This window comes from Amblyomma maculatum, chromosome 4 (genome assembly GCF_055883805.1).
Source record: "Amblyomma maculatum isolate TAMU_Amacu chromosome 4, ASM5588380v1, whole genome shotgun sequence".
NCBI classification, from domain to species: domain Eukaryota; kingdom Metazoa; phylum Arthropoda; class Arachnida; order Ixodida; family Ixodidae; genus Amblyomma; species Amblyomma maculatum.
This window is the reverse complement of record NC_139347.1, coordinates 172,762,899-172,783,781: the sequence shown is the minus strand read 5'-3', so window position 1 is coordinate 172,783,781 and position 20,883 is coordinate 172,762,899. Positions and strand designations below refer to the sequence as shown.

Sequence of the window (20,883 nt, the reverse complement as noted above, 5' to 3'; positions counted from 1 at the left end):
ATGTGTCAATAATTGTAGGACTTCCAGTGCAGATACATTTTATGCATGCTAAAGATTGAGTAGCTAACGTTTTTAAGGAACATTTTCGGTGTATATGTTATCAACAGCCTTTGGTTTGCCCTGCGCAGTTTCTTGTAGGACTTGATGCATTGCCGCGGTCATGTTCGATATAAAGTTTTGTAAATGTGGATTACCCATGATAAGATTACTATGTGCCCACGAAAGCATGTGAGCAGTTACCCTTACAAGCTGCCTGCTCATCGTCTCTAATGTAGAAAACAAATGGCTGCTAGAGTGAAATACGTTCATATTATTCTCGTACGGACTCTTAGAATCTTATAGCGGTAAGAACTTGTGAATGTTCCATCTACTCTTGTAGAGTCTCAGAAAGCTTGACTGGAAATAACGTCTTGGCGTTCTCTGTTGCGCTAACATAGAAGTAAGACACCAATCAAAGCAAAATAAAAGCTTGTTGCCCAAAATTAAGTTTGAGTTCCTTTGGCTTGCTGCCAAGCACCAGTACGTTTCACGAATTCTAGTTAATTTTCGAATATTGTGAGCAAACCTTGGCATTTGATGCATCATCTGTGACGTGTGAGTTTCGGGAAATGTAAACTCTTTTTTAAGGAAGTAAGAAGTTATAGTAAGCAGATGCTTTGAACAGGCATTTCCATAGAGCGTTCCAAGGGGCAGTTTGTCCATAAACAGGAAAAATATCATTGATACACTCCAACACACGCCAGCTTCTCTTTCGCTAGTTTCATGTGGTGAATGGGAAGAGATTATTTTTACTTTTCGTAAAAAAAGCCTTTCGGCATGATTGAATATGAGCCCACATCCTTCGGAGGAATAGTGCTCTGTCAAGCGTTATCATGTTTTCGTAGGGTTACGATTTTTTAGAGCGCCTATGTTGTTTCACTCGATTCAGCAGTTATGAAAGCAAGATAGAGAAGAAATCAACCGGCGAATTTCTATCACACCCATACGTAATCTGATTTTAGAATAAAATTTTATTATTTCGTCCTATAACAAATTTTATATCTTGAATCACTACCATTTGGCCCTATAGTTACAAGACGTTAGGCCGTTACAATTCTTGAAGCGTTTTATGATGCATTGCTCACAGAAGTGCATAAAGTTATTTTATGAGGCTCTGTTTTTCATGAAGCGAAAGCGTTTCACTCCTAGATTTGCTAATATTGCCAAAAAATTGATATTTTTGAGGGAATTCCGTGTGCCTTTCTACATTTTTCAAGGAAAATGGTTCAAGCCGGTATTTATAGATTTGCGGCCTGCAGTTCATTTTCGGTGTAAGGAGTCTTTAAACTCTAGTGTGCATTGTAGGTCAGTTGTTACCTGCGAAATTATTAAGATTTGGTTCAATGATTGAAAATGTAGGATTTAAAAATTTTCGATTTCATAATATGCTGACGACGCTCTGTTACCTACAAAGCACCTTTCTTAGAAGAAGCCTACTTCTCTACCCTCACTCTAAGCCTAGTCCTGCTCGTTACTAACAAAAGATGGACTGGGTTCCTTGCGTACGCGTGGAGGATTCAAGGACAGCTTTGATTGTCTGATAGTTTATGATTGTTTTGTTCCCCGCTCTCATAAAGTAGGTAAACGTTGCCGTAAAAGCGGTCGGCTGCGTTATGGAATTGTGGCAGCTGTGCAATACGGGAAGATATTTATGAACAAATTGATTGCAATCGTCTAAGCCTCAGATGCCTCACAAAAAGTATTTAGAACTGCTCTAAAAAATTGATATGCTTTTTAAAATAATTACGTGACAAGCATAGATCATCTTGACATACTTTTATAAGTACACTGAACCAAATAGCGTGTGTCTGTGACGCACAGGAATATTTTATTTCGCATGTTTTGTGTGAGGTCAAAAACTCAACCAGTCTGCTTTTGAAAACCAAATCCTAGAAATTATATAATTTTTTAAACGCAGTTGCTTTTCAAACCAACAACGAATATGCAATATGTTAACATATGTGTGTTACTTGTATTTTATGATTTATTTTACACTGCTGTATTTGTTTCATGAGATATTGCAGCGGTCCTTTAAATTGCTTCTTGTGCGAGGACCTTGTCAGGCACGAATGCCTGCAGTGACGACCACCTGACGACGGTGACTTATTTTAACCTCAAATAGAGTGTCACAGCGGGCAATGACTGGGGCCACTACTAAGCCCGACCGATACTGGTCCACATGAGGCTTGACACGTCAATATGACTGCGCGATAAATTTTAGTTTCTAGCGCAACACAATCTATGAAATCGTTCGCTGGAAAGCGATGCGAGAGGTAAAAATGAATTTTACCATACAGACAGGCAAATGACACTATATAATTTACTTTGTCCGCTGAGAAAAACGATTCCAGTTGTATACACTATCAGAAAATGACCCCGTATGAGGGCAGACACTTCCCTGCAAAAGTCAGTGCTTTATCGTGGGCGTGAAAACTGTGTTTGTTCGAGGCTCCGGTGCTTTATTGTCCGCGCACTGTGGCACACAAGTGCGCCAACCACCAATTCGAGATGCCCAGGCCGCTGTGCTCCGGAAAATCCATTGTTCTTTCTAAACAAAATGTGCAGTGCTCTTGGAGAAGAAACACTCTTTTGAAACGCATTATACAAGCTGCACTCTGAGGCACTGTGAGCAAACAATTCTGAGATCACTGCAGAATCTGCTCTGGAGAAATGCTTAAGCCTGACGTTTGTCCACGAGATATGTCAGCGGGATTCCGCGAGTGACAGATACTGCGCTTTTCCTTACCTATAAACCAATTATTAGAACACGGACGAACATTGATTCGTTCGGTTCGACAAGGGCCGCGAGTTGTAATTTCTGCACTGCAGACTTCGCGGTGCTGTCGGAACTTTTCAGACTTCAGCTGGTTGATTACCTCTCCTCACACACTTTCTCATCATTTCCACCCAGTTGTGCAGGCAAATCATTCCTTTTTCAGCTCATTCACGTTCAAGCATTTAAATTTCCCGCCACCGGAAGTGAGGCCTACGTAACAGGATGTCGACTACAACGTAATCCACTTTGGGTGTTCGCATTACCCATCCCGGCCATTTCAACGTTTGATTGACTTATTTTGCTCTAATTATTTACCTAATTAACCCATATATCCCATTTTGTCACTTGCACACCTTTCCTTAACGCTCAATTCGATAGTTCTATTCTTTTTCTGATACACCAATTAGTTTGTCTTTTACAGAACCGAAATTTCATGCCCACGCCAACCCCGCCTACATTGTCAGCACTTATCTGGGGTTGCTTTGTCAACCGCTTCCAGCGTGCATTAGAGATAACCACAGAACTGTGTTTGTTCTTTCAGTTCCCAATATGTTTCAAGCACAATACAACACATTGCTCCAGCCGCAATCCGAAGATTGCGTCTGGAGATATATTTCTTTATTTCATTGTTTTGATTTTGGAATTTGGAAGGGTACCAAAAACACGCTTTATTTTATAAACCATGGCCAGATGTGCAGGTGCAAGGCGTAAAATATTTATGGGGTACTGTGAAAATGAAAAATGGTCAATGCGGTCAAATGAAGCGATGATTTGTATAAGCTGTTGTGGAATAGCGCAAAAGAGACAAAGGACCAAGGAAAGAGGAAATAGATAACACGGGCGCTGTCTAACAACTTAAGGCTTATTAGAAAACACAGTAACTATATACGGTGAAAACGAACGTAATCAAGAGCAAAACATCAAGGATTACGCTGAAATGAAAGCACTTATCAATGAAAATTATCTCATTTCACTGTAACGCAACAGACGGTTTCGCCACACACGTGTCAGGGGTCTTAGTGATAGTAAGCTTCAGAAATGTCCCTGCCTATCTGGTTGCTGCTATTTTAATGGAGCGTTGTGTCATACAAGTCAGGCTGGCAGGAGTCATCTTTAAGATCTTTGCATTAACGGCAATGCTGCACGAGATTAGAAGGAGGTTTTTTTCTCACGGCAAGGAAATTTTTATGCTCATCCACAGGGGACAATCCCCAGTGCTGTGTGTCATACGCAGACAAGCTCCCAGACAAAAAAAGAAAGGCGTCGTGTACAGGTTTATTTTTGGCATGCAAAAATATTTATTATGATGAAATGGGTAGATGCATGAACATCAGACGTAAAGAGCACGAAAATTCTCTTGATGAAAAAAAAAATCCGCTTCTAACCGTTGCCTGCCTGACTTGCGTAAAGCTAGTATCCATTGCTGCTGAATAACCTGATAGGCAGAAATGTTTGTAGCCTAATGCACTGCTAAGAGGCCGGAAATGTGTGTGGGGAAACCGCTGTATTACAGGGAACTGAGATAGCCTCATTGATAAGCGTCTTTCTTTGCAGCGTCATCCTTTATATTATGTTTATGGTTTCACGCGTTTTCACCGTATATTGTTCCTGTGTTTCCAAATAAACCTTCAGTTGTAAGACAGCGCCCCTGTCGTCTTCTCTTTCCTCGGTCCTTCGTCTATTTTGCGCAATTTCACAATATCAACGACTTTAAACAAGCCCAATACAGCGTACTGCTGAGTTGCACAACTTTTTTTGTTTTACCGCCCAACACTACAGGGCACAATTGAAGGCCCTAATTCATATTGAAAGGTTTTGACGTTGATAATGTCTCTGAACTGATATTGTGGCTCAAAAGAGTCAACAGGGAAATACGCCTTCAATGGCACAATAATATTGAGTTGGCTGTGCTGCAGTTCAAGTACAGGAATAAAACAGTATTGATGCGCGTTGAATCGTGACGGCAATAGCGTAAATATCTTGCCGGTGATAACACAAGTTAGGATCATAACAATTTAACCGCCACTACCCGTTTATAAAACTTGAGCGTGCAATGAACAATTTCAACTTTTAAATAGGGCGCCTTAAGGCCTCTGTACTGTACCGTCTTAAGGATGGCGTCACATGAGTGCGTCGGCAGACGCTGTCATCACAGCCGGATTATCCGGAGTTCAGAGAAGGGGCCCCCGAAGGCTGGAAAACAATGGCAGGAAGCTGTTCGTCGCATCGTATACGATTAATACCAAAGCCAGCCCCATATGTTGCCAGTCAAAGTAAAAAATTTTGTACTCGCCCTATATAGAGGAACACAAACCCAAAATTATTTTAGCTGGTTCCATCAGTTTCTAATCGATTTCCGCTGTTACCAGTTCAAGCTCAAGTTCAAAGTCTATTCAGAAATAAATAAATCATTTGATTATACAGAAGGTTACAGAGAGATCCGAAAGTTGGACACTGTACTGGGACCTTTATGTACAAACAAAAAAAAAAGAACAAATATTAACATGAAGCAGCATTGCATGATTTAAAACTTGTTAGCGAAATTTAAAAAAAATACAGCATTATAAAAAGCCAGCAAAAAATAGACTAAAACGGAATTAAAGGAAGCAACCCGGGTAAATATGCTGTGAAAAAATTTGGCATCAGGAATAAACAATAAATGAGAGGAGCTCTCGTTTAAATGAAGATACACATGATGTGGTTTTTATACAATGAGATAAAGAATTCCGTAGCTTTATTAGCGAAAACACGACAGTCTGAGTGCCATAGTTAGTTCGAACATTTGGAAGTGCAAAATTAATTTAGGATGCAAATCTAGAAGTATTTCGATTGATCAATTCTTGCATATGAATGTACTGTAGAAGGTTAAGATTATTTAACACAAGATAAGCAAATACTAGAAAGTTAAAGTTTATGAGCCCAGAAATACGAAGGATATTAAAATGATAGTATAAAGAAGAAATGGAAGAATCCCTATTTGACCACGTGATTATACGGACTGCTTGGTTTTTGTATAATCTGAAATTCAGAAAGATGAGAATGATATGTGTGACCCCAAGATGTGATACAATAGGTATGATGGCAATGAATGGAAGCGTAATAAAGTTGAAATAAATTATGTAAACTAAAGTAATGACGTGCCTTTAGAAGAATTCTGATTCCATATGATATTTTGTTTCGAAGTTGTTGAATGTGGGTGGTAAATTTCAAGTAGTGGTCCAGTTCAATACCAAGAAATGTACAATCATCTGAGGGATATATATGGTAAGAGTTTTTTGAAACAAAAGTTGGAACACTAGTAAGCTTTGAGCTGAACACCATCAACTTGAATTTAGTAGGATTAATCAGAAGACCATTTTTGACGCACCAAGCAGCAATGTTAATCAGATCTGAATTGAGCTTGGATGTCAAGGTAACCAGAGAATTATGTGACGAAATAAAGGTAGTATCATCTGCATAAAGGATACAATCGGTGATAGGATAGAGAAAGTTAGGAAGATCGTTTATATAGATTAGGAATAGAAGTGGACCAAGAATGAAGCCTTGCGGGACATCCATGCTAATAACTTTTTATTAGAAAAGAAACCTGATATGCACACTGTTTGTTCTCGATTAGATAAGGAGCTACGAAATAATTTTAAAGGGATCCCATTAATGTCATAAGACGTTAGTTTATGAATCTATATATCGGGATTAATTGTATCAAAAGCCTTAGTAAAATCAAAAAAGACAGAGCCGACGTAGTTACCTTTATCTATTTCAAGTTTGCATTTGTCGATAAAGTAAGTCAAAGCGAGGTTAGTGGAAAAACTATGCCGAAATTCAAATTGTTTCGCAATCAGCATGTTAAATTTTTCTAGATAATTAGAGAGTCTTAAGTGGATCAGCTTCTCAATGATTTTTCTGAAAATTGGAAGGATAGAGATGGGCCTGTAGTTATTATTGAGGTTTCTGTCCCAATTTTTGAAAATAGGCACGACGTTACCTTCCTTTAGTTATTGAAGAAAAACACCAGATTCAAAAATTAATTTATTAATATGGGCGAGGACACCAGCAATGGTATCTACAATCGCTTTCATATTACTTCCGCGAATATTGTCTAATGACGACGTTTTCATGTTTAAAATTGTTTTTTTTTTAACCTCATGAGGTGACGTAGGGGCCAGAAGGAATGAATGCTCAGAAAGAGCGGGACAGTCAGCGTAAGTAGAAGTAGGAGCAGAAGGTGGGCAGGAAAAGAATTTGCTGAAAGCATTGGCAATGTCTGCAGGGCTATGAACAGGTATTCCGTCATGAATGACTGTTGATGTAGATGAATTAGATTTTTTATTGAGAAAAGAGTTAATGAGGCACCACTATTTACTGGGATCAGAGCCCGAGCTAAGAATTTCATTTTCGTAATAACGTTTCCTAGCATTCTTCAAAAGTATTGTCAAGGTGCGACAGTACTTTTTATAACGTTGATGTAGGCGAGTGTTATATGGTTGACTTTTAGTTTTTCTGTATAGATTTTCTTTCATTCTACGACTTGTAAGAAGGCCTTTGGTAAGCCAAGGGTTGTTAGGAGATGAGTAATGCTTGCGACAAATAACGGTTAATGTACAGGAAGCCAAACAGTCAATAGTTATAGATGAGAAAGTACTATATGCCATTTGAGCGTCAGTCATTAAAGTTATACTCGACCAGTCTATAGAATAGATTAAATGAAGAAAGTGTAGGTGATCAAATACGGTCTTGGAGAAAGTGTATAATGTTGTGCGAGGACTATTTTGAAATGTGAGCGCTACAGGATAGTGGTCAGTGATATTTACCCTAATAATAAAAGCTGATGGAGGATAAAGAAGATTGCACAGTGCATGATCAATCAGGGAGCCAGACTCGGGTGAAGTGCAAAGAGTTGGAAGGTTCTACAAGGTTGATGACTGGGCACGTTGGTATGGGTCCATACTTAACCAGCCAAAAGACGAGACACAGAATCAAAGAGGGGACAGGACAAGGCTGGACTATCAACTGAATGTTTATGATCGGAAGAAAACAACGAAGACTCCTTCCAAAAGCTCGCGCACAACCCAACCGGTGGAATGCAAGACATTGGGGAGAAGATGAAGACGAAAATACAAAGCCAATTCAAAGTCAAGGCCTAACTAACGACTTTTCTAAAAGGTCAAATTCCTTACAATGAAGGCTAACCGACGCCTTAGCCACACACTTGTCCTCGGCTTTAGCAATGTAAAATGCCTCAACCAACTCCCTGCAGAGTTGATTACCATTGCTGTAAACTACACCCGTGTTATTGAAGTCAGGCGCACAAAGGGACGGGTCATGCTTCGACTTACACTCTCGGGATTGCACATGTAGCGCAAGATTGGAACTCGCCTTCCCTCCCAGGGAATTAGAGTGTTCCGTCAGGCGCACATTTAGACATCTGCCTGTCTGCCCGTAGTAGCACCGGCCACAATTCAACGGAATGCGGTAGACCACATTCTTTCTGCAGGTGGTGAACTTTTTCTTATGAGACACTGCACAACGAAAACTATCACGAGGTACACTGTCGAGCCCCTTTATAACTCTAGCACACAAGCCTCCTATCTTGTTTCTCGCTGTAAATACAACGTCAACGTCGTAACTTGCCGCCAGTTTCTTAAGTCGGTGAAAAACGCCGTGGAGGTAAGGTATCGCAGCCACCTTATTTCGTCGCGTCGCCACACCAACGCCAACCTGCACTGTTTTACTCTTCCTCGATCGCGTTAAAACACGTTCTGACAGACGAGCGAGATGGATAGTTGGAAAGCCTGCCGCCAACAACTTCGAAATTTGTTTTGAAAAAGCATCTTCGACACGGTGATAGCAAGATTTACGTAATGCGGACTTGATGCATGTGACCGCCAACCCATCCATTACCAACCTCGAGTGGTCCGATTCAAAGCTAAGCAGAGGCTTCCCTGACCTGGGGCTGTAGCTCCAACACACGTGATTGTCTTCAAAGCACAAGTCCAAATCCAGAAACTGTATATGGTGATCTTTTGGAAATTCATACGTAAAAGACAGACCCTGACCTTGCTCTTTGAACATTCGTAACACATCTTGCGCCAAATTATCGAAACCATCCTTATTCAAGAAAAGAAGGTAGTCATCAACGTAGCGAAATGCTACTATACCGATGGCGTCCAAACCTGGCTTCAATGCGGTGTCAACTTTAGACAGAAAAATGTCGCTGAGCACAGGAGCGACCTGCGAGCCAATGCATACCCCTGACTTCTGGATGTACGTGCTGCCTTGCCAACGGACGAAAGTGGAACTAAGGTAAAAGGATAACAGCTCCAAGAAACTAGCAACTGAAATACCGCACGCATTAATGAATGCCAGTTCATCATTATCAACAGTAATGCAGTCTTGCACACACCTTAGAAGTCCATACCCCTGAAAGCAGTTAACATACTGGTCACTGTAAGCATTAAGGGCTAGTAAATGTATGTTTATATCACCCTAATAACTATACACTTATTATCTGTTGCTAAAGCATCAAGTACAGTATCGAGAGCTTCACAAAAAGCCGGAATATCAGAGGTTGGGGACCTGTATGTGTAGCCTATTGCAACATTCTTATCATCTGTACCGAATACAGAAGGATCCAGTTCAGTTCCAACAGACTCGCAGTCCGTCAAATTTAAGCTCAGATCAATTCGTCGTTTATATTTTATGCCAACAGAAACAAAGTAGCAGAACCGCCATGGCAAGAAGAAACACGGTGACAATATTCAGAGTAGTAATTCGGAAAGCAATGCAAGTTATGATCAGCACTACATGGTCATGTCTCAGACACACAGATAACTGAAAATATGTTGCGACATGAAGATAAAAAGGCTTGTAATTCATCATGATGTTTAGCAGACTACGCGCATTGAAATGTATTGCTTAGTGACAGAGATTAGAAAAATGTACATCGATCTGACCAGCACTTATGTACGGCATAGTGAAAATTTGAACGAAAAAAAAAACGTGTCACCTATTCGAACACCCGCAGATAAGATTCATTTTGTATCCGGTAAACTGCGCTCGCATGTGTCTGCCTAGCCGGTATGACACAGTCCTTAGTCCACAAGAATTCCCAGCCGTTACTTTTTAAGCTGTTTAGCCTTTGCAAACAGCAGCTTGTTTTGTTTTGGGCCGTGAGGTGATCATTAATGTAGACCGAGGCGGTTTCCGAAGAACTGAAGCCAAGATCTCTCACGCAGAGGCGGGCTTTGCGGGCTTTGCTGATACACTTAGTCTTTTTCGACCGGGAGTGGAATCGGGCGATCAAGTTTTTTGTGTCCGATTTCTTTGCAGCTGGGACGCGGTGAACAACGTCTACGTCATCGGCAGTAATAGGGCAGTCTATCTTAGAGTCAATTGTTTGCAGAATAGTAATACAGTCTTCACCTTGCAAGCAAGGAACGCCCTTGATTTCAAGATTGTTCTTCCTTGAGTGTTGCTCCATATCAGCTAATCTCGTTTCGAGGTTTTCGTTCTGCGCTTTCAAAGCGTTATTCTGTTCTCTCAGTCTCGTTTTCAGAGCTTTATTGTTTTGCTTCAGTCCCTCGTTTTCTGTCTTCAAGGTTTCACCTGTATAATTTAAAAGGCTAAGAGCTCTTCGATGACAGCATTAAGAGTAATAATCTTTATCTACTGCACTTTGTTCAGCATGTAAAACATATCGAAACGATGCCTTAGGCGAGTTTCAATTCACCTTGCTGGATGAAATCACAAAATATTAGATTGGTCAGATTTTAAGGTAAGACTTTGTGAAAGCTTAAGAAGAAGACTCATACCTACATTATCTCTGCTCACACGCAGCCAATCGTCCTGCGCTATCTAATTAGACATCAAAATAACCAACCGAGAAATTTATTTTTGACTTCGCGTTATAATTTTTGAGAGAAGGTGTTATGTGTCCTGTGATTTCCTGTAATAGCTTAGTTTAGACGTCAGGCTGCCTGTATGTTCTGCAGCAAAGTATATGTCTAGACGATGTTCACAAACAATCTGCAGTACCTGCGAATAAATATAGCCTTCATGCTCTGTAGATAACTACAAAAGGCGTCAAGATTCAAAAGTGTCAACACGGGGCGAAACAGGGCAGTGATGTCATAGTGGCCCTCTTGATTTTTTTTTTTGAACAGGTCTTAATTTTAATCTGTTCCTGGCTGCCACCAGTGTGTGTCCGCACAAAATGACACTTCGGAAAAATGTACTGCCGCGACTGGGCGTCGAATCCGTACCCGACCGAACATATAAGCCACCATGGCCATACATGAAAGCCGTACATCATGGCAGTTTTTTTCTTTGCTGCATTCTATAATATCAAAATGCCGTACAACCATTAGAAAAGCTGAGAGGAACATGCAAAGCATAGTGTACAATCATGCGAAAGCATTATATTAATACGGAAGTCGATCACACCTCGTTTAATACTGTAACAACTCTCGCGCTGGGCAGTGCACGTTGCTGTCTTCTAGAACTTCAATAGGCACTGCTCCCTCGTTTATTTCAGATGAATAAGCTATGTACATAAACCATCAAGGCCAGTACTTTCGAGATCCGCGAGCGCGTTCACGTGTCGTGTCGCAATAGAAACAGCAATGCTCATGTTTTCGCGTTTCCTAGTGCAGGCTCTGCAGTGCTCTCAAATGTTTTTTATTCAAAATCGGGACAGAGAGTTGGGATTTAGACACATTTTTCCTAAACTGGTCTCGCCTATCGGTTGGTAGCCTTCAGCTTGATACTTTATTCATATGCCTTAAAGGGACAGAACACTGCCCAAAATATGTATTGGGATTATGGTGGTAATGAAAAAAATGTTTCTTCTCGTATGAATCGAGCTCCGCAATATCCAGGAAACAAGGGCTTTTAATCCTAATTTGAGAATGTGTCTCATGAAAATGACTGGTGTCGCCTCTTGCGTCGAAAGACTAATTATCACGGTATATCCCACGCGATTACATATTTGGAAAATGTCACTAGTTTTCACAAGTGCACCGTGTTCTCTATTGCTTGAAATGGGCTCGCGTTGCCCTATAATATTTTGCACACTCTCCGCTGCGCCCGTCAGCAAACAAAAGCCTCCTTTCGCATCAGCTGTAATGTTATTTTACCGTTTGTCGCTACGCTAGATGGAGACATATAGTGTTTTAAATGTTTTTGATGAAATGTTGACCACGGCCAACTAAATTTTCTGTCGATGATGGGTACGTTCGGGTCCATAAACCCCTTGGATATAGTGAAAAATCACTCTCTGGTGGATTAACTTAAATTAGTCTTTGGTAAATCACTTTTTCCGACGCGCAATAGTCATCACGGCAGCTAATCATGGTTTCCAAAATCGAACTACGTAAACACGGGCGCAAGCACTGATATAAAACTTTCGGTCAATTTTTTCTACGGGGCTTTTGGTAACACCATTTGGGAATCGACCACTCGGGAAAGGAAGGTTTACATTGCGTCTTAAAAAATTAGACGCTTTGTGTGCAGTGTTCTGTCCCTTTGAAGCTAAAACTAAGAATGGTAAATAAGTATATTTAGATACTTAAGCATTATACTCCTGTACTCGTGGCAGCAATGATGTCCAGCATGTAGCACAATCAACCAGCCCAAATTGCAAACAAGTATTTTGCCATGTATATGAAAGGATCAAATCTGCATTGAATATTTCGAAATATCAGGCATACGCAATGTCACGGTTCCTCATTGATTACTCAATGAACATTAAAAGCCCCCAATGACCAAAATTTTATAGAGGCCTACACTCGCCTTCCAACAGAGACGAGTCGCTTTGGGATGTAAACGGCCGCAAGCAATGTATATACACACCCCGGGAGTCACAACACAAAACATAAGGACCTGCCGTGGTTGCGCAGTGGTTAGAGCGTTAGACTTCTGTACCCAAGGATGCAGAATCGAATCCCTGCTGCGGAGGCCGATTTCTTATAAAGGCCAAACACATGACTCCCGTGTGCTATGCGATGTTAATGAAAGGTAAAGAACCCCAGGTGGTAGTAATTTCCTGGAGCTGTCTACTACATCGCATCTCATAGCCTGAGTTGGTTTGGTACGTCAAGACCACAAAGCCAAAACCAAACGAAATGTAAGGAATTTACCCTCTTTTCGGTCATAGCACGGCCTTGAGTATTTGGTTTGTATTGACCAAATTACATTGACAACCTCTCTGCTACGAACAAAACCACTGGATTAACTTTTAGGTTTTTTATTATGACGCTTTGAACTTACTGTATCGTGAGCTGTTTGTGCGCTCACGTAGCAGCAAACAGATCCTTCTATTTTCCCTGTCTATGCCTCTCGTTCGTTTGAAGAGGGAATCTCGCTGTGTTGAAGCCACTGTGAGGTCTACGTGCATTTATGAGAATATTTGATCTACGGATTTCTAACATACTATTTTTCACCCAATTGTCTTGAGGTCTCTTAATACACGTGGTATATATATTGCGAAGAAAAGTTTTTGATTGTTGTATGACGTTAAGTAGAAACATGAGCAATATTTATGAGTATTTATTATTTTGTTCGTTATCTCTCATAAACTCGGTCCCGTTTGCCATTTGTAGTAGTGAGAGCTTTCTGCAGCTCGCCCGTTACTAGAGGCTCAACCCCATCCTATTGAAAATTGTCCTTCCCCAGTCCGTAATAAGCGCGAGCATAGTTGGAAGGGGAAACGGATTAAACGAGTACAAAATAGGACTGTGCGTGCAAATAAGAGACACTTTTTGTCTCATTTATTCTTGTTGTTAATAGTGAAGATGGTTTGGTTTTCATGGGGCTCGACCCAAGTTCCGGCCTGCAGCTGAAATTCTTTGCATCGCGTTTTTTTTTTTTACTTTTATAACGTGTCCAGGCCAAAGAAAAGCTAAAGTTAGTCAACTTCCATCAGCAGCAGAAAAGATTATATTATCACGTCTTGATATATCGCCTTTATGTTCAAGCGTCTTAATTCCCTGCTGATTCCAACATCCCTGCTCTTTACACTACAGTGAATATAGTATCCGAGTAAAGTGAAAAGTTTTGCGAGTTGAATCTGATTCCATATTTAGTTAACGCCAAAAATGACGACCAGGTGGAAGACGGACACAACTGCTACTTTATGTTCCTGATAGTTTTGATGACATATTGTCACTTGATTCACTTCCTCTGCTTTAAACATCATGTGCCTATCGGCTAGAGCATTAGCCATTGAGATTGCGGTCGTCCCTATCGGCAGCAGCAGCGTGAAGTCTTTACAATTAGCGAAGCAGAGTATGAGGAAGCCCGCTCTCAAGATTCGGAGATGAAAAACAAGGAAAGTATGAGACAAAGGAGAGAGGCTCGAGTCCTCAGGTGGGCAAGTGCTGTGGGCGTATTCCTTGAAAGCGAATTGGGATTCGTTCAAAATCTATACTGATGATTAAGCATGAGTAAAAACCTCACCTAGATCTGCACCAGGTTTATTAGGATTGTGCAATTGCAAAATGCTCCGAAGGTGCTTTTGCACACCTCCAAATGCAAACCCTGTTTTGAAGATCCCAGACGATAAAGGTTGCTTATCACTTCATGTCCACAAGTGGGATCAAATTCAAATTCATCAGCATGCCTATAAAGAGTACAAGCTATTTGCTGCTGGTGTCAAGAATCTTCCAGTGGAAGTTCGCTTCTGACTGATGTTTGAGAGCACCTGCCAAGTACCCATTCACATTCGTTTGTCTGTAATTGAGATAGAAAAACAAAATATGCCATTAGACAGCTTTGCTGTCAGATAACATCTAACGCTGAAACATTCCCACGCCTTACTTTTAGTCATCTAATTAGAACCTTCTTTTTGCTTTTCGGTTGCCTGCTTTGTATTCAACGCGTTTGGTGTTTTTTTATCATTTTAAATTTGTAAGGATATACTGTCTTCTATCACTTCGCTGAAAATGGGCTGTCGATTTCTTCAAATCAGGGTACAATTTAGCGAAAGGCATAGCCTCTGTGGTCACTTTGCGTTTGCATAACAGGCCGGATGCATGGTGACAGCGCCTCTATATTTCAGTGCCAACCGGATAATGTCGACTAAATATGAAAAATGTCCATTGTTCTTGCCTACTCACCCTAGTCAGCTAGCCTTTGTTCGCACAGCTGTACCTCAGAGGGAGAGAGTACCATCTGAACATTACCACACTGTGAAAAACGGAGGAACTCAAAGGGCGGCCTGCCCCCTTAAGCTTTGATGCAAGCAGCGTACGAGCTCGAAACGTGAGGCCGCCTGCGAAGTGTATGGTCCACTCCGGCAGGGCGTAGCGGCAAACAGCTGAATTAAAGCGTGCGCAGCGCTCCTATTACAAAGCGAGTGGTACAGCTGGCATTCAAAATACAGAGGAGGCTGTCGGAACGTTCTCGTGGAGGGAATACGGCAGGGTGTAATCGCTTCTATTGAAACTCAGCTACACACCCGTGCGCACCTATATAGCCATTGACTGTGAACACTTTGCTGCGTCCATTTCGATGGTGTACGTAGTAGAATGTCGATCAGAATATGGCGTCTGTATTCGCTAGGGCGCCTTTAGCAATGACTAAATGATGACATAACCAGTTTTGGTATAAAATAAAGCTATTGAAGCCGCATGATACACCCGCAAGTGGCTGGGGCATTTTCCAAATGTGCCCATAAAAAGCCAATAACAATATATGGGTTTTGAATGGCTGATTGGAAGAGAAAATGGCGTTCCATCGCTTGATAACGGGACCTATGAGTCATATCACCTAGCAACACGGAATATCAAGGTAAACAGTTTATTGATAACTTCGGCGTGTCCTATATTAGAAACCTTGAAGCGAATACACCATTTCTTACGAAGAGTCAAGATACAAATTATATAGAGCGCTGCTCAAAGAAGCATGTGTTTAAAATCAAGGAAGTTTTCGTAAAGCCACCACCTTTTTCAGGCCAGAAGTGAAAAAAGGCGAAATAGCCGTTTCCTTCACAACGAGGTAGGACTATTGTAATAATAAATGTCCCCTGATTTACTCCTTTAGGCACATTTCGTCAGAAATAAACAGTTTTTAATTGTTTATCAATGTCTTTTCCACCGTTGTAGCTAGCCCTGCTTTTTTGACGTTTGTTTAAACCTTTGGATTGATGAAAGCAATGGGGTAGTTATTATATGCTTGAAGTCGCAGTTATGCCTTGTTTTTGTTTATAGGCCGGTATCACCGACTCGACATAAACCATGCCGCTTGGGACATGCACCAGCTTTACGGTCCGTTGGTGGCCGAGCAGCTTCCTGGACGCAGCTTTGTGGTCCACCTGTTCAGTGCCAACGACATTCGAAACCTGTACCAGGAAGAAAGGAAAATGCCCTATCGCATGGGGATACATCCGTTCAAGTTGCATCATACAAGCCGGCCGGAGTATTTTGCCAATTGTGGCATCCTAAACGCGTAAGCCTGAAATCTAGCTATTTGGAAAATTAAACCCTTCACGGCAACGAACAAAAGGGCAATTTTCGAGGCCTTTGAGATGCGGAAGACAAAATGTGTGAAGATCATCGATGAGGTTCACTATTCTGTAGAGTGTTGTCTTTATGACAATCGTAGAAACTTTAGGCACTGGAGTATGTTCCGGAATTGGTGCGCTCAAAGGACAGGCTGGTTTTGTGCTCAAAATAGTGGCGCCAGAAGATATTTTCTAGCGGAAATATTTATTGTAATGCCAACAATTGACTTTTGTCTGTGCTTTGGAATTATACACTTTACCGCTGCTGACGCCAGCAACTGCTTGTATCGGGATTCATCCAGCAGTGAGATTTTGCCGTCAAACGGTGTATTCAACATGAACGTTTGCCTTTTGGCAGCTTCGGTGCCTTCCCGTTCATACGTTGTAGCATTCATCTAAGTGCTACAGACTCAGCAAAAACCAACCAAAGCAAAGATTCAACATCGCCCACAAAGCATCATGGTCGTACGGGAGAAACGTAAGCGCAAAACAGACAAACACAAGATAAGAGACAGGACAAAGCGCTACTGGCAACTGATTTATTTATTGAAATCCGCAAAATATATAGGGACATCGTCACGCCACCTATCGGCTCCGTACACGTCAGAAGGCAATATTATCTTACAATAAATTCCATGTTTAACATAGGGTGGACTAAAACCGATAAAAACACCGATGACTTTAAAAACAAAATGACACGTCGTGTAAAGGGCCAAAGTAACATGATGGAATAAATAAGAAGTGAGCGGAACTTAAAGGCATAAAAACCAACCCCAAAAAATCATGTAACCTCTTAAACCTTCTTCAATGTTTTGAGCACTATAAGCACCTTGTTCCACCACAAAGCAGGCAAACAAAACTTTTATGATGATGGGACCCAGTGATATGTTGAAAAGTGAAGACGACATAAAAAGCACGCGAAAACGTGAAAACCAGAACAAGCACATGTACCAGCTTAAGCATTCACCAACGGTTTCGTCGTTCTGAATAGACACATTATATAGTAGAACACGTACTCTTGTTCTTTGTTCAGCCAAAGTTTTCCAAAAAGCTTTCTTCACTCTTATACAGGGAAACCGAGACATCGCTTACACAATTTTGGCCCTTCCTTCTAATTCAAAAAGCTTCCTTTAGTTCGCGGGCAACACGTTCGCGGCTTTGGTCCAAAACCACCGTTATTTCTAAAATGGGTTTGCACTGGCGATCACAGTCCTTACAATGCAGCGGCAGATTGGACCCCGTTCCAGTGTTCATTGACCGTTCATGCCCCCTGAACCTTTCATTCAAACAGCGCCCCGTCTGCCCAAGGTACTTCTTGCCACATGTGAGAGGAACCTCATATATAACGCCTTCATTGCACTCTACGTACCTATGCCAATCTTTGTTCCTCATGTTCTGGCTTTCTGTTTCTCCGAGTTTATACGAGGACACAACGCGGCCAGCTTACAGGGGGCAGGGAAAACTACTGGTACCTTAAACTTTGAGGCTACTTTTTCAAGTTATGGGCTACCCGATGGCTATAGGGAATAACCACTGGCCTATTTATTCCATTTTCAACATTCGACTGTTTGTTTTTCTTTCCTTTTACTTTTTGAAGAAGTGACTCCACTACCCCCGTCATGACTGACTGGGGGAAGCCTGCGTTCTCAAGCCTGGATACCTGTCGCTGGAAACTTGCTTGCATAGTATGGAAACATGACTTTACAATGGGTGCCTCTAGGGCTGATGTTGCAATCGCTCGCTTCACTCTCTTTGAGTGAGCTGATTCATTGGAGAAAAATCCGTTCTGCGCACGCGGGTGGTAGATTCACCATAATATATAACCTGCTATAGATAGCTGCAGGTCTACTTATCGTCTTCAGGCTGCTCTTGCGTAAATTCTAATCCTTCTCCAAGCTTATAAAATATTTCAACACTTACATTAACTGTGCTTAGGTCGGAGCGCTTATCCTGCTTAATAAAAATAAACAAAAAATCGTCTACAAACCTGAAAACCTTCAAGACTTTTTCTTTATTTAAATGCTCTTCCACCCTGCGATCAATCATTGAAAGAAAAATGTTACTCAGAACAGGCGCAACGCAGGAGCCAATACATATCCCTTTTCTCTGAATAAAACACCCGCCTTCAAACTGCACAACTGTAGGGTTTAGGTAAAATTCTACCAATGACATGAAACTTTCAAGCGAAGCACCGGCTCCATTCTGAAAGGGTACGATCCCGTTCTCTTCTATGCATTCGCGAACGGCTAAGAACAATTCTTAATGGAAATTGGAATAAAAACGTTTCTTGGCATCAACAGAAAAGAAATGCCCAACTTGTTGATTGTTTGAAGAAACGTAATTATTTCCAATGAGTTTCTTGTGGCGAAAGAAAGGCCTTGTGGATTAGAAAGAAAGGCCAAAATTGTGTAAACGATGCCTCGGTTTCCCTGTATCAGAGTGAAGAAAGAACGAGTAGAGTTGTGCTACTATATACTCTGTGCATTCATAAGGCGAAACCGTTGGCGATTGCCTAATCTGGTACATGTGCTTGTTCTGGTTTCTATATTTTCGCGTGGTTTTTATGTCGTCTTCCCTTTTCAACATATCACTGGGTCTCATCACCATAGACGTCTCGTTTGCCTGTTTCGTGGTGGCACAAAGTGCGTATAGTGCTTAAAACATTGAAGAAGGTTTAGGATGTAACATGATTTTTCGGGGTTTCGGCGTTGGTTTTTATGCTTTTAAGTTTCGCTCACTTCTTATTCATTCCAACATGTTACTTTGGCCCTTTACACCACATGTCATTTTGTTTGTTTTTAAAGCCAAGGGTGCTTTTATCGGTTTCAGTCCACCCTGTGGTAAACATGCAATTTACTGTTGTATTATTTTTTTGTGTTATTTTGGCCCTTTACGTATCAGGTGTCATTTTGTTTTTAAAGAGTAAGGTGTTTTTTAGGTTTAGATCATCCTATGTTAAACATGGAATTTATTGTTATATAATATTGCTTTCTGACGTGTACGGAGCCGATAGGTGGTGTGACGATGTCCCTATACATTGAGAGTAGACAGTTGACAGCCGTGTGGTGCGGACGCGTGTTCCATCGCTCCTCCGATTGCACGTGGCTACCGGAAACGGACGGACTGGCGACAGCGGGAACTTCCGAAGCGTCAAATAGATGAGTTCTTTCTTTTATTACCTTATTTCTTTGTCAGCTAGTTAGGTTAGGTGCAGCCTAAAGAATAGATTTTAGCTCTTGGTCCTAGCGGCCTGGTTTTTCGTGCCGGCAGCTAGGTTTTCTTGGCGTTCATTGTTTAGCTCTCTTGTTTAGATAAATATCTTTTTTTCTAGGCTATTGGTATTCGCAGACTTGGTTTTTAACGCATGTTTGCTAGCCGTTTCTTGTGTCTTCTTTTGGCACTTTGTATATTCTAAGAATTCGTAACAGTTATAGTTCAGTCGATGAGCGCTTAAGATGTGCAATCAAAAGAAGGTAAAGTGTACTCAGTGTGAGGCGCAGGTTAATCTCAAAGAAACGCGTTTTGATTCTGTAGGTGAAGCGGAAGGCAGCGACTTTTTGTGTCGATGTTGCGTACTGAATGCACGTCTAGACAGATTTGATCAAGAAAGGGGCAGTTTAGTGTCTCGTATGGAGGATTTAAAAAATGAGGTACGTTTGCTAAGGATGGAAAATCAGAAACTGCTTGGACAGCTTACTCAGATTGAAAAGAAAGGGGCCGACTTTGTCCTTGGAACCAACAAGGACGAACATTCCAATGCAGGCCACGTGGCTGGGGCCAGCACTGGCATGGAAGGCATAAGCAAAGTAGGTCTGGCGGATCCGAACCGTCAGAGTTATTTAGAAGCAGCTAAGACAACGGGAAAAAGGAAGAAGTAAGGAAGAATGAAAATCCCAGAGATAAGTACACAGATAACCGAAAGCAGGAGCCAACAGTTGGGAGAGGGAGAGAGAAGGCCCAGGTGCTTATCGCCGGAGATTCTAACATGAACAGGTGCAAGCGAGATATCTTGGAACGTGTAAGGGGTGATAAGAGAGTATTGGTTGGAGCCTTCCCAGGGAAAACAATGAGGGCTGTACTAAAAGAGAGTAAAAATAGGCTGTTGAAGGATTCCGCAGAGCGCAGTATGGTAATAGTAGCCGCAGGTCTAGACGATGTCCTAAATGGTGACGCTGCAGGAGTGGTGGAAAGTTTAGCTAAGGGAGTTGACGAGATCAGGGAGATAGCACAACAGACGCAGATAGTTGTATGCACAGTACCAGAGGTGCTAGGATTGAACGGAGGATGGAAAAGGACGTGGTGACAGTTAATCAGGACATAAGAAAGTTAAGCCTGGAGAAGCGTTTCGAAGTGGTTGAGGTAAACAGGGAGGTACATAAAGCAGGTTTTGGTAGGGCTTTACAGCGAGATGGCATTCATTTTAACAGAAGGGTCGGAGCAGAGATCGGCTGGCGCTTGGCAGGCAGGACTGTAGCTCTTTTAGGAGGTCCGCGAGGACTACGTGCACAGAGGTAGTTAGAAGTGAAGCAGAAGAAAGTGTAATAATGGAGGCTGAGCCCCCAAAAATGGC

At 41.6% G+C, this 20,883-nt stretch overlaps 1 protein-coding gene across 1 annotated transcript in view; it reads left to right on the top strand.

Annotated features, from left to right (window-relative positions):
- Positions 1–20,883, top strand: part of LOC146193497 (putative cytochrome P450 301a1, mitochondrial) — a 39,296-nt gene that overhangs the window by 3,129 nt on the left and 15,284 nt on the right. The window contains exon 2 of the mRNA XM_084600566.1: positions 16,021–16,258. Coding sequence (XP_084456692.1) covers positions 16,021–16,258 — 238 coding nt within the window. The remainder of the gene's footprint in view (positions 1–16,020; positions 16,259–20,883) is intronic.